This window comes from Diadema antillarum, unplaced genomic scaffold, assembly GCF_040938485.1.
Source record: "Diadema antillarum isolate AM-2024a unplaced genomic scaffold, OU_Dant_1.0 seq00000002_RagTag, whole genome shotgun sequence".
In the NCBI taxonomy this organism is placed as follows: domain Eukaryota; kingdom Metazoa; phylum Echinodermata; class Echinoidea; order Diadematoida; family Diadematidae; genus Diadema; species Diadema antillarum.
The window spans coordinates 802,075-818,189 of NW_027271124.1; the positions used below are offsets into that span (position 1 = coordinate 802,075).

Sequence of the window (16,115 nt, forward strand, 5' to 3'; positions counted from 1 at the left end):
ATTTCATAGATATCCGACTGTTAAGAGCTCGTGAATGATATTAGGTTGTCACAAAGCATTTCCACACGAAACACTGACAAAGCAGATCACGTTATTGTTCGAAGGCTTAAATGTGAATTGAGGAGAGCAGATTCAAGTAGGTGTGGCATGCACAGATCTTAAAATGCACACTGCGCAACAAACCATTTATAGTCAGAAGCTTTCACCAAAATGGGCCAATATGGCTGCAAGCATGTTTGCAAGCCATGATCTTCTAAACACGATTTAATTGACAAAATTTCCTCGGCCACTAATTCCCTTCCGATTTTCACTAACACAGTCATGACAATGGCTCATCCACGACCTCGACCCCATTCCCATCTTAATTTCCATCAAGCGGCCTGCCTCCTTTTGGTCACGACTTGTGCTCCTGGTAGTAATTGTTGAAGTTCAGCCTCAGCATGAATTCCTCCAGGTGAGGTTGGTATCCCCTGGTTACCAACTTGGCAACAACTGGGAAAGAGAACACGCAAAGAAACAATAAAGTAAATTCAGCTCAGGCTCAGCGTATTGAACTGTGCTTAAATCTCCCCTCATGCTTTTTAATAGAAATGCATGAGCATGTATCAAATACTGTAAAACCAAAAATGCTCGTGTGCATTTTAATTTTGTGAATTTTGTGAGAGCCAAGATTCATAAAATTAAAATGCACCCAAAAAGTTCTTGTCTACATTATATACATTAAATCCCAGAGGCAACACATGATTATTGCATGCCGCCAAAAATGGCCATCAGCTCCAATTCGCAAAAAAAAAAGAAATCATGCAACCAAAATATTTTGCTCTACAGTACATATGCAGCATTTATATACATTGTACCTGCAATACTGCCCTGAATGAGTACTTAATCAGAGGTGTTACCGCATGCCTATTGTTGTTTTATTTTTTAAATCAAAACGTAGCATTCTGTTGTTCTTAATATTTTTTTCATTATTTTGTTCTTTACATAGCAAGGCAAATTGGAATCTGAAAGGATGTCAGTGTGTTTGTCTGAGTCTCTGCACACTGCTACACCTTCATGGACCAGATATAATGCACTCTATAAAGTACTTTGCCATACATCATTGTTTTCACCTGTACAAATTTCAAACCTAGTCAATGCAGTGTTTTCATAATCTAATTTAACAAATACAATGTATGATGCTCGGTTTATTGATCGGCATCTATGGATGTCTTAAAAATGTCAACAAAGAAGGATTATGTAATCTTCCCACACCCTACCATATCATAATGGCCTGTAGGTCTGTCCCACTGTTTTTACATTACAGGGAGATGGTTTACTGCACTAAGTCCCTGGATTCACTGAATGCATGTATAGCTTGGCAAATTATGGCTACTGAAGCAAGAGCATGTTACGGTTACTCGCATTACAATACCCACCTTTGTAGAGGAAGCCCGAGTACTCCTTGAACGCCATGTAGGACTTCTTGATGTTGCGGAAGCAGGGGTGGATGACCTGAGCTGCGGAGGCATCCCAGGCCCAGGAAGACGAGGTGAGCTGGGTGCGTACCTTGAGCACAAGGCTCAGAATGTCACAAATGATCTTCATCACTGGAGCTGCCTTCTTGTTCAGGAGGCATCTGTCAAGGAAGATGGAGAGGACAATGACAGCGACAGTGACCATGGCAACAATTATGAGATAACAATGACTTGTTTGACATCACTTCAATCGAAGATCAGCCTGAATGTATATTAGGATCAAAGTAAAGGGAGTTAAAGCAACAAAACTTATGCTGCCATGTGTGCACACATATTGTTGTTACAATGCAGCTGTGGTTGGACTCATTAAACAATACGCATAAAATGTAATTGCGACCAGTCAGAGAGACACTAAGGTACTCAAAAGAATAGGAGCACAATCCGAACAAAACAAAATAGTTAATCACTGCCACACCACATGACTGCTTGACCTACAATTTGAGACACGCTTTGAGGATGACAAATTTCAAACAGTTTTCACTGGTTCATGAGAAGATGGCTGATTACTTTCTAGAATTTGAACGGTAAAGTCTTCTTTAATCCCTGATTCCCTTTTACATGTGAGAACAGGTACATTTCATTTGAGGTATTAAAGATAAAGAAATTTATATACTCTCACTGCAAACATAGGTGTTGATACAGCAGAAAGCAATGTCATAAATGCAACTTCCAGAAACTAAGGGCCTGTTGTTCACAATACAGTACATCATGGCCAATTTCCTTTTCACATCTTGCACTGGAAAGTTTTATAATGCCCTACAAAGAGAATGATTTGTAGCTGTAGAAGAGTCTAACTTCATGTATTAGACATCTGGAATATTATACTGTATAGTTGCAATGTTGTTGTTGTTTTGTTTTTTTCATATATTTCACACTGCTGCACATTCACCTTGTAATAGTTCGGAAATTACTATGTAGAACGTACAATCTCATTAAATATGGTACCTGGTCATAATGAAAAACACTGATAATCATGAAAAGAATGTTTACCTTTAAAAACACATCTAAATCCATTAATCAGAAAACATGCATACAGCTGCTCATCTTTATCTTTGATAGGTTAATCAAATATCATTCCTATCTTATTTTATTCTATAATTGAAAGTCAACATGATGTTCATATTGCACCCTTTCCAGGAAGTGAAAACAAGCAATACGAGAAAAACAAGAAATACATAAATGCTTATGACTACTACTGTCATTGCTAGATTGGCATTAATAATGAAGATAAATTTCTACAGCCCAGACATTCATTTCCAGCCTACCTCAAGATTGCCTTGTTTAAGTAGAGAGCATGCTTCTCCCTCAGATCATCAAGATTATGAACCTGTGATAGAAACCAAATTGAATCAAGTCAAAATAACATTTACAGAAGATTCTGATACAATATGTCATTATTTCCATGGCTAAAAGACGATTGAAGTTGTCTTTGGGTTATATCAAAAGTAAGTCAGCACGCATCAACAGAATATTCCAAGCAGAAAATGTCCTTGCTGTGTGTTTTTTCTGACTTGTGTACAGAACTGTGCAGAGTACATAATTTGCGGTTCAAAGAGGACTGCAGGGCTGAGGAAATCTTTTGTTTCTGTAAGACCAGAAATTTTCCCATGCCTTTTTATTTCATGAATTTTGTAACAGCCAAGATTTGCCAAGTTTAAAATGCACGAAAAATTTTGTATCTACACTGAAAATCATTGGATGTCAGTGGAAATTCCCCAAACTTTCTTGCTTTACGGTAACTACAATTTGTATTCATGCTCAAAATGCACAAGCCAATGAAATATCTACAGCATGGTCATAATTTCTATATAGAGATAACCCCAAAATAATCCATCGCACTCACAGAATCTATTCAGCACATAAACTCCATCCATGATTTTTGTCCTTGTGTGCATTTTAATACAGTGCACTCCCATTATAACGAAATGCTCGGGACTGGTAGTTTTCTTTCGTTATAACAAAATTTCGTTATAACCGAACAAATACAATGTATAACGAAAACAAGGAAGCCACGCATATATCAAATTCGGTATGTTGAATACTCGTCATACACAGGAAAGCTACGTCAACAATAGAACAAATAGTTATTCAATTTCAGATTATTGTATTACAATATTAAACACAAGTTCCCCTCGGAAACTGTGCGTGACACACCAAGCGAACACACAGTGATGTGACGCGTTCGCCCATGCAGAGACTCTACAAATGCTTGTTCCGCTACGTATTTTCGAAAGCGATCCTCATTTCGTTATAACGGAGCACATTTTTTTGTTTTTCTTTGTCAGGGCGCTCGGAAAAGACTTCATTATAACAAAAATTTCGCTATAACCGTGTTCGTTATAAGCGAATTTTGTACCATAGACTTTAATGGCGATAATTTTGGGACCAGAAGTTTTACTTCGTTATAACCGTGTTCGTTGTAACGGGAGTGCACTGTACTACGAATAGGTGCAGTACGCCATGATTCTAAATCATCGGGTCCACTGTAATGTCAATAGCAAAAAATTGGCCACTACACACACATAAAGCAGAGGCAGATCCAGGAATTCCATAAAGAGGGGCCACCTTCAAAAAATTTAAGGGGGGGGGGGCACGCACCCCACCCCCAATTTTTTCTTTTTATTTCTTTTGTTTTAACGGGGGGTGCCGGGTGCATCCCTGCCTGGATTTGCCACTGTAAAGTAGGTATTTAAGACTAGCTTTAATATCATGTATGCTGTGGTCGCAACTAGGGGCATGTACAACCTGTAGGTGCCAGCGATACATCACTCTGTGTTTAACAATACATTGATTGCATTGAGTGATACGGTGTACTGAGTATGTCATGAGAGCATCAAACAGCAAAACATTGCACAATGTTGTCTTTGTTTGGAGTTGGTAGGAATCGTTGAGATGAAAATAGTTGTCTTGTGACATGAGTCTATCAGCATGTTTCTTATTCAGTGGTGTATCTGTCATCTTGCAAAATAAAGTCCTGGGATCCGTTTTATGAAATCATCACAAAAAAGTCTTGACATAAATCTCACAATAGCCAGTCATTCATACAGACTTTAAAAGTGAAGTAAAATCCATTTCATGAAGTCTCTCATGAATGTGTATTATGAGTGAAAGTCTCTTGTAAGAGTATCCATTGAACTCTAGTATGTTGGCCTGATTTTAAAGCTATGGCATGAAATAAGTATCTCTCAGTGCCATCACCAATGGTGGCTACAAAAAGGGGCATAAACTATGAACAGGTGTGCCACAGCACCTATCATAAACAAGTGTATTGTTAGATCCTGGTAATAATTTCGGAATGAACATGTGCATCCAGCTGTTGTTTTGAATGGTAGCATTGTATTCCAGCCTTAATGTTTGAAATGAACAATGAATAGTATGCAGTCAGCAGGTGTTCTGAATTGAATTCTATTGTGTTATACAAATTGAGGAATTTGAAATTAACAATGAGCAGGTGTGCACCCAGCTCTTTTGTTCTGTTTTGTTCTTTGTTTTTTGAATGGCAGCATTCTTATTCCAAACTGAACATTTGAAATGAACACTGAAAGTTATGAGGTAAACAAGTGTTCTGAATTAAAAGTCTTTTATGTAAGGTAGGGAACTAAAGTCAACAAATGACAGGTGTATACTCAGCAGGTGACATTTGCATGAATATCTGTTGAACAGACCATAACAATGTCAGAGTCTTTTGTTATAACTTCAGTTGGAACCAGGTGGGAGCATGGTTAGCAACAATAGCTAGAATATTTCATGGCCAGGTGCAGCTGTTTAGAACCAGTTTCCAAGGTGATGAATGGCTATGACATCACACTTTGATGGGTCTGGGGTGCAAGTTGTTTACAATAAAAGCTAATTAGTGTTTTGCAGACAGTGAACCTCCAGCATGGTCAATGAACTTGTCACATGGTCAACAAACTTTTCTCATGGACAATGAACTTGTGATATCTTTAATGAATTCCCCCAATTGAAACCCATGGGCAAGGCATTTTCCCCATTTAAATCTCAAATAACACTCTCACATGTATGTACATCCATATACTGAGACAAGATTTTAAGAATTAAGCTCACCATTTGGCAAATATGATAACTCAGACATTTTTTAAATCACTGCTCCCAATTCATGGAAAAAAAAACAAACTTTCATGTACTGTCTATTAAATGGACAGAGTGTTTATGCATCTTACTACAATGGATGGCAAGGTCACACACAGCACTGTTCAGCTACACACAATGAGAATTGAACTAGAGGCATTTGATTGCAAAGGCAGATGCGTTACCGACTAAGCCACTTCACTTCCCTGATAACAGGACCATAAAGCGCTTGTTTCACTGCTACTCACATTGTCCTTGAGGTCCTTCTGAAACTCCTCCCAGCTGACATGGATGACTTGGTTGACCACGTAGCCCTGCATCACATTCACGAAGTGCTGCATCTCATGCCTAAAGCCAGATGAAACAGAGACACCAGGCATCTCTTATTTAACCTCTCAAATGACCAGCAACATACATTTAAAACAATATGCTTTTAGAATTTGGCCACACTAACCCCTATGAGCATGACTTCTATTATTCAATAATACCATGTCTCCATAAAAGAGCATGCAGACTTTTATGTAAACAAACATGATATTAAACACTCATTTGCAGCCGATGAATAGCATGAACACAAATATGAGTCTTCAATAATACACTTCAGGATGGCAAATAAACAACCAGATAAATCAATCTAATCTACACCTTCAAGTGCAACAGTTAATACCATCATTACCATTTGGGCGAAATACTATTTCCTGCATACGATACTTTTCTGGGTGGTCATTCAGCTTTGATGGAGAGTACTTGTGTATGCAAGACAGAAACTCAAGTACATGTATACACTATCTCAGGCTGAAGATTATTCTCATGTAAAGATCTTGAATATGTCCTTAGTATTAATGCCATATACTGTATATGCCATACATTCAGTGAGTCTAATTTTTCTTAAATTGGGACTGGCTGACAATTTCACAAGTGGTTAAATGTGCGATCAAGGAGTACAACAATGGACGGAGAAATGTACACGTGCACATCTCACTTTAATATGTCATGATCAGAGTTGATATTTTAGTGCGTTGTGAAATTCTTGAACTACTCCAGACTTGTGAAATTTATGACAAGTAAAACCCCCGTGAAACATATATGGGGCATACAGTATGTCATTTCTAAACTTCACAGTAATGCATATGAAAGAGAGCAAAGAGATATAAATGTGAATCACTTTACCTGAACAGCTGTAACTGGTGGTATTGTGGGGAGCTACCTGCTTTGTGAATCATGGCTGTAAAGAGACAGGAAGACATGAAATCAATTTCAAGGTGAAATCCTATCATAGCATGCACTCCTTGAAATTTTTTATACAGAAATACCTGCATAGAAAAGTGAACAAAAATAAAATTTACATTTCAGTACGAATTGCGACTCAGCGAATCAACTGGTATCATATGCACTCCTCGAAATTCTTATACAAAAATGCCTACACAAAGAAGTGAACAAAAATAAGATTTACATTTCAGTACACATTTTAACAAGCAAGAAATGTCAGTGAATCAACTGGTATCATATGCACTCCTCGAAATTCTTATACAAAAATACCTACACAAAGAAGTGAACAAAAGTAAGATTCACATTTCAGTACACATTTTAACAAGCAAGAAATGTCAGTGAATCAACTGGTATCATATGCACTCCTCGAAATTCTTATACAAAAATATCTACACAAAGAAGTGAACAAAAATAATATTTACATTTCAGTACACATTCTAACAAGCAAGAAATGTCAGTGAATCAACTGGTATCATATGCACCCCTCGAAATTCTTAACAAAAATATCTACACAAAGAAGTGAACAAAAAAAAGATTTACATTTCAGTACACATTTTAACAAGCAAGAAATGTTAGTGAATCAACTGGTATCATATGCACTCCTCGAAATTCTTATACAAAAATATCTACACAAAGAAGTGAACAAAAATAATGTTTACATTTCAGTACACATTCTAACAAGCAAGAAATGTCAGTGAATCAACTGGTATCATATGCACTCCTCGAAATTCTTATACAAAAATACCTACACAAAGAAGTGAACAAAAATAAGATTTACATTTCAGCACACATTCTAACAAGCAAGAAATGTCAGTGAATCAACTGGTATCATAATGGTGTATTGTGGGAACTTTCAAGAATCTAGATACTAATCATGCGATTAAGGATTCTCTTGAGGTGAAATTTGTCAGCAACATGCTTGTGATTTGGAAGAAATAAGGGTAAAAATAAGGCTTTATGAGAGGAAAAACAAGATGTGAAAGGCCACATAAGGCTAGGTTGAAGGGAGCTACAATCAAAAATACACACAAGGAAGACTTCTGCTACAATTTCAAATTGACACAGTCTACTTCAATAAATGTAGAAGAACTATTACTATGACAATAGCAGAAATATGAGAAAGAGGAGGCAGGAGAGCAGAGGATATGAACATATTGTCCTAAGGAAAATATGGCAGCTGCGGGTATCAGAAACATTAAAAAAAAAAAAAAAATTCAAAGACATCTAGGACAGGATCCACATTGTGGCGATCCTTCAGAGGTAAATGGAGGAGGATGGGGCGGGAGAGAGTGCAGATAATGAGGACAGGGAGCCTACCGCTGATCTTGAGCTGGTGATGAATATCCCGCAGGACCCAACCAGTACGCTTGAGTTGGAGCAGGAATGAGAAGACCTTGTTGTATTTGGACAGACAGGTGTCTGTGATTACTATGTTGTTTGGCCACTCCACCTGTGAATTGAAAGCGGTAGAAGATTGTGACCACATTACTTGCTGAACTTCAAGTTTTATATTTTAATGAATGATCTATCTTAAGTACAGCACCTTACAGTTATTTGGAAGATTTCTTAATAACAGTATAATGTCACAAAGAAGTTAGTATATTAAAAAAAAAAAAAAACTATCATTATTAACGTAAAGGCGATAAAAGCACATATTTCATTCAAAAATATGATGATACGTATCACAGCCATATTGAGGGCAGCATTGTCTGCATGTTTTGTTTCAACTTTTATTGAGTCATTTTCCTTTTCAGGATTTAATTGCAGTCTGATATTTTATCAAACATATCCCTGATATTTTTTTTCTTCTGATTTTGCAATGTATAATTATGCACCCTAGCTACCTTCATCACATATTGACTTGAAATAATGACGGGCTGAAATATTTTTCTTCTTATAATCCAACCCTTCAAACAATACCAATATTCATTTCATGCTTTACAATATTCAGAGCATACCTTGTGCCATGAAAAAAAAAGAAAAAAGATACATCCTTCCAGCATTTTAGATACAGCACATTTATCAGTATCTTGTTGTATTGTCCTGATATACTCACATGGTAACGGAGTTCAAGACAGTCCAGTGTATCAATAGCTGTGTAAAGAAAGAGAGAAAATATATGGACTGCTATAGGAAATAGGTACTACAGGACTGCGGTTGGTTTTGCATTACTGACAAAAAAATAACACAACTGCAAAATACATACCACTTTTTATCGCTAGTTTTTCTTTATAGTAAATAAAAATGGACTACTACATCTGTGTATCTGGAGTTACTTAAACTTTACTATTAAAACCTCTAAAATGAAGTTTATCTACATGTCAGCTTTATTATTTGTCCTTTTTTTCCCATTGCTGCATAATGTCATAGAGCAGAGCCAAGGAAATCTGACAGCATCTTATTTTTTTTATTTTTTTTTAATTTTAGGTACGAAACAAATTCCTGTATTATCATGTAAATACAGTGTTGCCAATTTTGAAAGCAATGTGCAAACCTGTTGCCTCTGAGGAAGTGTTATTCATGAAAAACATGACACAATTTAATCCCCTACCAAATGAGTTAAACATTCAGCTGTAAAATACCAAGAGGGATATTCAATTGGAAGTAAGTGGCTACAAATACTTTCCTAGAAATGAGGGTTTAGAAGTGCACAAATCAATATGATACATTGTATATCCCAACGCCATGGTTACCCACCATTGGGTTTGTAGACCATTGGATGCCACTTGAGGGCAAAGCTGAGATTGTCTTTCAGCTCTGAGTTGGAGCTGGCTGAGAGCTGTATGGCCCTGGATAAGATCTGGTTCAGGGTAATTGGAGACAGTAGCTCTTGAAGGTGCACACAATGGGCCAGCTGTAGAGAAAACACCAGATCCTCATAAACTAGTAAAAGGGACTGTTCCTTTCACAAGAATTAACTTGGTATATTCTTGTTGTTCCTATATTGGTAAGTCTAAAGAAAAACAAAAAAAAACATGTAAGGACAAAAACCAGTAGTCCTTTAGAGTAGTTGTAATTGCCTATTAAAAGAATAGATACAGCGTTTCTCATACAAGGCACGATACAATAATACTGTATACGCTATATATTTCGCGGGGGTTTTATTTTCGCGAATTTCGCAAGTCGGGAGCTATTCGCGAAATTAACAACACGCGAAAACATTACCTTCCAAAATGAATCCCTTGCCTTGATGATACGAAGCTCCTTGGTACTAGTATACCATGTCACGGCTTACCGAACAGACCATACTGGCTAAGCTTGTTTACACACGTCCACGTCTACTTACGAATACTGTAGAGAGCCAATCCATTATCGCAAGGGGACTACTCGTCAGAAATCTAGCGCGATGGACTTAACCACTTCAAAAATGTTGAATTCTAACTTACTAGTTCGCAGAGTTTGGTAAGTTTTTTTCATGCAGTGTATAACTAGTATCATTCTTATTTGCTAGTAAGTTGAAAATTCACACTTTCTTCGCCACTTCATATTTTCTCTGGTCCCCCAATCGCAAATTTAACCACTCGCCAAAATGTGTGACAGCGACAATTCGCGAAAATTTATGTACGCGAAAATTATAGCGTATACAGTACGTTACAGTTATATACATACGGCAAAAATGCACGTGGATGGATGGACAGACAAACAGATATATATAAGGTGTATAGATAATAGATAGACAAAAAGATAGACAAACAGATAGACAGATGGATAAATGACTATGATCGTTAGTGTACGCTAAAACCTGATGCACATCTGTCCCAGAACTAAATGCATTCTTCAGTGTAAAATGAGAAGTAGGTATAAGAAAAGCTCATACCTGTAACTACCATATGAAAAATAGTAGTTTTTTGTTGCATGTGAATGACAGTGCATACAGGAGGTGAGACCAAACGACCTTCTACGTTTAGAGCTCCGAGGAGCTCGCCTACCTTGTCAAAGATCTGATCGCACAGAGCCTGGCCAAACTCCCCATCCTGCAGAAAGAGAAACCTACGCAGGGCCACAAAATGTTTGTCTATCCTCAGCTCTACCAGGAAATAGTCCAGGATGCTTTGATTCACTAGCCACACCCTGTTTGATACAAAACATAATCAAGCATGCAAACAATGAAGTAATGTTCACTTTATACTTACAGATTAATAATACCCAATACACATACAGTAGATAATCATTATTCAGAACTCTTTATTATGCATCATTCTCCTACTATGTACTCGAGTATCTGTCCCTACTTTACAAATCATAAAAACAAAAAACAAAAATGGGTTAAAATCCTATCACAGAAGCAGATAAATGCATCATTGAAAAAATTGTCTTTTGAAGCCTAGGTGTAGTCAAGTATACAAAGGTTTTTGCTATAGAGTACCACATACATGTATCACTTTTTGACAATACTGTAACATGCATCCTAAGAGTAACAAAATTTCATACCTAGTAATGCAATAAATATTGTTCTATTATTCTCCTTACATGTATCTGTCTTTTATACTTTACTCATCATTAAAAAAAAAATGGCTTAAAATCCCATCACAAAAGCAGAAAAAACAGATTTGAGAAACTTGGCTTTGGAGTCTTGATGTAGTCAAGTGTACAGAGGTCTATGTGATCAAGCATCAAAGACCACTTAAAAACAATATTGTTTAATACACGTATCCTTGAAATAGAAAATGTTCACGCTTCAAAAGATTTATTTGTTTAAAAAAAATAACAAAGAAAATGGGATTCTAAATCCCATTTTGTTTGCTAATTTTTTCAATAATAAATTATTCTTTTATTTCTGGTCAGTTTCCCTTTCTTTGATTTATTACTTCAAAAGATTTTTAGATTTGAAAGTCAGGGCAAGAAGCATTTAATATGTTATGAATCTTATTTTTGAACAAAAATTTAATACATGACTTTTATTTTTCAGCCTCATTTCCCAGCTTACATCAAAGTCTTCTTGGCCTTTGCAGTGGTGACATTACCAGGGTAACATAGTGACAAGTCACATATGTGTGCTTTTTATGCTGGTTTCAGACATGTCAATAACTCATACAATAGTACGAGAACAAGACATCATGTGAAAAAGAAGAGGTAAAAGAGACTCACTGGGCCCTAAGAGGAGCTGTGATAGATCTCTTGATGATAATGGGTAATGGCAAAACATCAGTGGCCTCGATGCTGTCGCTATCCGAGCTCTGAACTCCATAGTCACCTATCTCTGACTTGAGGGGCGTGTAGCCAGTCCGTCCCAGGAGGTCTGTGTCAGGTAATCCCTCTGAGTAAGTATGAAAAACGAGACAAGTTGACTGAGTTAATGATACCAACGCATGGACGGTGGGAAACAGCACTGTTAATCAGCTGGGAAAAGTTACGAACATGGTTCATGTACTTATTCTGCATAATGGATAATCATCATCTTTGAAAAACAAAACTATAGTGAATGCCATCTATTCAAAGAATAATCACTATCATCCTTTGTTTAAAACTATTCTCATTTCTATCACACAAAGCATTAAAAAATATAAATATCATCAGAAAAGAGAAGTTACAGCTATAAACATTGATTTTTTTTCTCTGCTATGTTTACACAGAGATATGAATTATATATTATCAGGAAGTCTTGACCATTGCAAAGAAACAAAAACATGACACAGGCTAATAATGACGAACTGGGTACTATGTCACAGAAACAAAATTTAATACGGTCCAAATTCTCTAAATGAGGATAATAGAACATTTTTCTCACTTTCTGGAGAGACAAAACTTTATTACATATCGTTGCCATGCATGTTTCAGCTGTGTTTTATCACCTCAGTTATGTTTGATTACTTTCCTGAATATTGAAACTGGAGAAGCACAAACAGTGGTTAGTACACGGCAATGACTTACCAAACATATTGAAGTTGAATTCTACTGTTTCCCTGCCTTGGTCTGCCCAAACAGTGATAGGCAATTCAACAGCTTCCATTTCCACTGCTGACAAAACATTGGAAATGGTCGTCAGTGAGAAGAATACATTTTGGAAAACTACAGTATTTGGCAAGGAAGGAGAGAGTGCAAACATGAGACATGACGCACACATTCTAGAGATCACGTAACAACTGGTGAACACATTGAGTTATCCAATACCACTAGTTTTTGCAAGTTAACACACCATGCAGTACTATAATTGACTTGAGACTCTTCTGTGCATACATGACCAGATTTCCTTTTTATCTATTTCAGAAAAGGTCGGTATCAATGTTCCATGTTACACACTATCTGTGTCACGTAACAAAAAAACTTTGACTGATTGAGTCCATCAAAGTAGAAATTAACAAAAAAGCAATATCGCTGACAATGTAATGTTTTGAATTGACTTGTGATTCAAAGGGTGAAGGCATAACTCTTAATGAGCATGACAAGAACTCCTTTGCCAACAATACCTTCCTCTTTCTCATCCTTGCTCGTCTGAATAGGGTACAGAAGCTTCTGCACAGTAGAGTCTGAATGGTGTCCTTGCTTCACCATGGCAACCACAGTTCTCCTCTCCTCCCTGATGGCAGGCAGTCCCCCGTCTCCACCACCTGACTGAGATGGGTATATCACGTCACCCAGTGATGAATCAGAGGCATGACCATGGACATGGGAGCGTTGAGGTATCCCTACAATGCCCTTGCTATGCTCTTTCCCTTCATCCTGGTCCAGAGTCTTTCCATGAGAGAGGGCTGCATCAGCCCTCTTGAGGACCGGCCGGTGCGGCAATCCTGGAACACTCTCTTCCTCTGAAATGGAAGCTTGAGCTGTGGCATGAGTGTCATAGCCAGAGTCTTCAGGTGCTTTTGTGTTCTCTGCAGCAATCCCTCCTCCACTGATGATGCTCTGAATGGTAGAATCGGATGAATGTCCATGAATGTGAGGACGATGCGGAATCCCTGCGATTCTCTGAGAGTCCACAGCATCACTGCTGGTGTCCTCACTGACTCCCAGTGAGGAGACAGAGGCAAGTCTGTGGAGGGGCTGCTCAGAGACATCCTTAGACTGGTCCTCTTGTCTACTCTCCAAGTGTCCCAAATCTTGAATGGATGACTGAGATGGATGGCCATGCTCATGGGATCGGTGGGGAAGACCCTCTGTGCTGCCATAATCCAAGTCCTGTGGGCGTCCCTGATTCTGATCCTCCCTGGCTAATGATGTACTTGACACTTGCTCACCCATCTGGCGTTTGAGGTGGGGGACTCCTTCCACTCTGCCAAGGTCCTCAGAGTGTCCTTCAGGGAAGGATCCGTGCATTTGCAGGCTGGAGTCTGACACATGGCCATGGACATGGGGTCTCTGCGGAAGCCCTTGGACAGGGATGGCACTGCTATCACCTGCCTTTCCAAGTGAGGCAAGATTGTCACCACTAATCCCATGAGATGTGTCTGAGATGTGACCATGAGAGTGTTGTCTCTTTGGCAGACCACGCAGAGACTCTGCTGAGGCCGATGCATCCAGGCTCATCTGGGATGGGTGGCCATGGCTGTGTGACCGATGTGGCAGGCCAACGATACCATCACCACTTCCATTCCTGTCTAGGTTAGTCTCTGACCCCAAGATGTCGTCCAAGACATTTCCTTCGTTTGAATCCCCTGGTAGAGGTTTCCCATCCCCCATCACCGCAGATTTGCTCGGCAATGAAGATCCAATCTCCAGAAGGACATCATCCAGGGTGGTGTCTTTGGCCTGTTCCTCATCATCAAAGTCAATGAAATCCTCCCCTTCATCTCCCTGCTCTTGTCTGGGCAGGAAATCTTCAATTGAGATGCCCCCCTTCTTAGTCTTACTTTTCACCTTCCTCTCTGGTTGAGATCTAATTTTTTCAACACTAGTGTCTTCATCACCTCTGATGAGAGCCAGAACTGGTTCCAGGTCCTCATTAGCATCACTACCAAGCTCCAACTTATCATCATGATCATGGACATCTTCTTCATCAAAACTTGTTTCCACTGGAAGCAATTTTGCCTTTTCCTCGGTCTCAACAGTTGGATCAACATGACTTTTCGCTGTGCTCTCCCTTTCATCCTGTGCTGCAGAGGAAGAGGGAATGTGATCCTTTTGTTCAACATCACTTGCTCCTATCGTTGGTGCGACTTCCAGTGCTACCGATGAAGATGCGCTCTTGTCTTCCCTCTGCTGAGCATCTTCTGGAGTGCCAAGTGCAAATTCAGGCCCTGCATTCACATCTCCTAAGCCGTCAGTCTGCTGCTGTTGTTGTTGCTGCTCCTTTAGCTCTTCGTTGGATTGTTGGATGGGGGGAGCTGCCAGCTCTCTGCTTAGTGCCTCCTGGTCTCGCTGGAGAAAAGCTTCCCGCTCCTGGTCCAGCTGTCTCCGGCGAATCCTCCAAAGAGCTCGCTGCTCCCTAGCGGATGCCTGCTTGGCCAAGTCTGCGTAGAACTTGATCACTTCTTCCCTGTGGGGTTAGAAAAGATGATAAGAGAGATGATCCAACAGTGTATATTAAGGCATACACCTGATGGAGATCTTCATTGACACACAAGACTGAATATGTGCCCAGGTAGGTTTTCCTCCAAAATTGAAAGCAGTCACAAGAAGAACTCATGAAAGTATAACACAACTGCATGCCATGAAACAGATCTACGATGACATCATTTTGTTTTAACAAGCAATCTCCACAGAAGATGTGGAAGGGAATGAAACAGAAACACACATATTGATTCCACCATACTGAACAAAAATTTGTGAAATGTGAAGCAAAAACTTTCAAATGTGATCCTATTCAATCACATCCAAATATCAAAATACATTGCAACATCACAAAAACAAACATTCAAAATTAACTAAAACAGACAACTCATTCAATGCTGATTTCTAAAGAAAGCCCTAATAAAAGTCTATAGTGTTGACGGAATTGGCTGATGCAGTCAAAGAGTACACCATCACAGAGCCATTTTTTATTTATTTATTTTTTAAACGAGCTTATCAAGAACTCGAAAAGAACTCCGAGAGCGCACACCTCCACCAAGCAGCTCACTTCCACTCATACACTCATGCTGAAAATCGCCCTTTTTCCCAATAATAAAGAAGCCTTTCAAGAGTAGTCTACCTCAGCTTGCCTTACTGCTGCACCTCGAACACGTGCTCAGTGCACGTATGCCCACCTCACAGTATGTGCAGCTTGAACTCCCTCATTTGTTGGCCCTATTTGCCAATACATGTAATAAAGAATCCTTCAAAAAAATTCCTATATCCACACGTTGGGCTGAATCACTACCAAAA

The 16,115-nt window shown here is 38.7% G+C and overlaps 1 protein-coding gene across 1 annotated transcript in view; it reads right to left on the minus strand.

Annotated features, from left to right (window-relative positions):
- Positions 1–355: 355 nt before the first annotated feature.
- LOC139724896 (gamma-tubulin complex component 6-like) overlaps positions 356–16,115 on the minus strand; it is a 32,741-nt gene continuing 16,981 nt past the window's right edge. The window contains exons 17-28 of the mRNA XM_071636020.1: positions 13,283–15,288; positions 12,747–12,830; positions 11,964–12,132; positions 10,805–10,946; positions 9,573–9,729; positions 8,932–8,969; positions 8,193–8,325; positions 6,777–6,831; positions 5,855–5,954; positions 2,783–2,844; positions 1,419–1,618; positions 356–492 (exon numbers count right to left, since the gene is read on the minus strand). Coding sequence (XP_071492121.1) covers positions 395–492; positions 1,419–1,618; positions 2,783–2,844; positions 5,855–5,954; positions 6,777–6,831; positions 8,193–8,325; positions 8,932–8,969; positions 9,573–9,729; positions 10,805–10,946; positions 11,964–12,132; positions 12,747–12,830; positions 13,283–15,288 — 3,244 coding nt within the window. The 3' untranslated portion in view covers positions 356–394. The remainder of the gene's footprint in view (positions 493–1,418; positions 1,619–2,782; positions 2,845–5,854; positions 5,955–6,776; positions 6,832–8,192; positions 8,326–8,931; positions 8,970–9,572; positions 9,730–10,804; positions 10,947–11,963; positions 12,133–12,746; positions 12,831–13,282; positions 15,289–16,115) is intronic.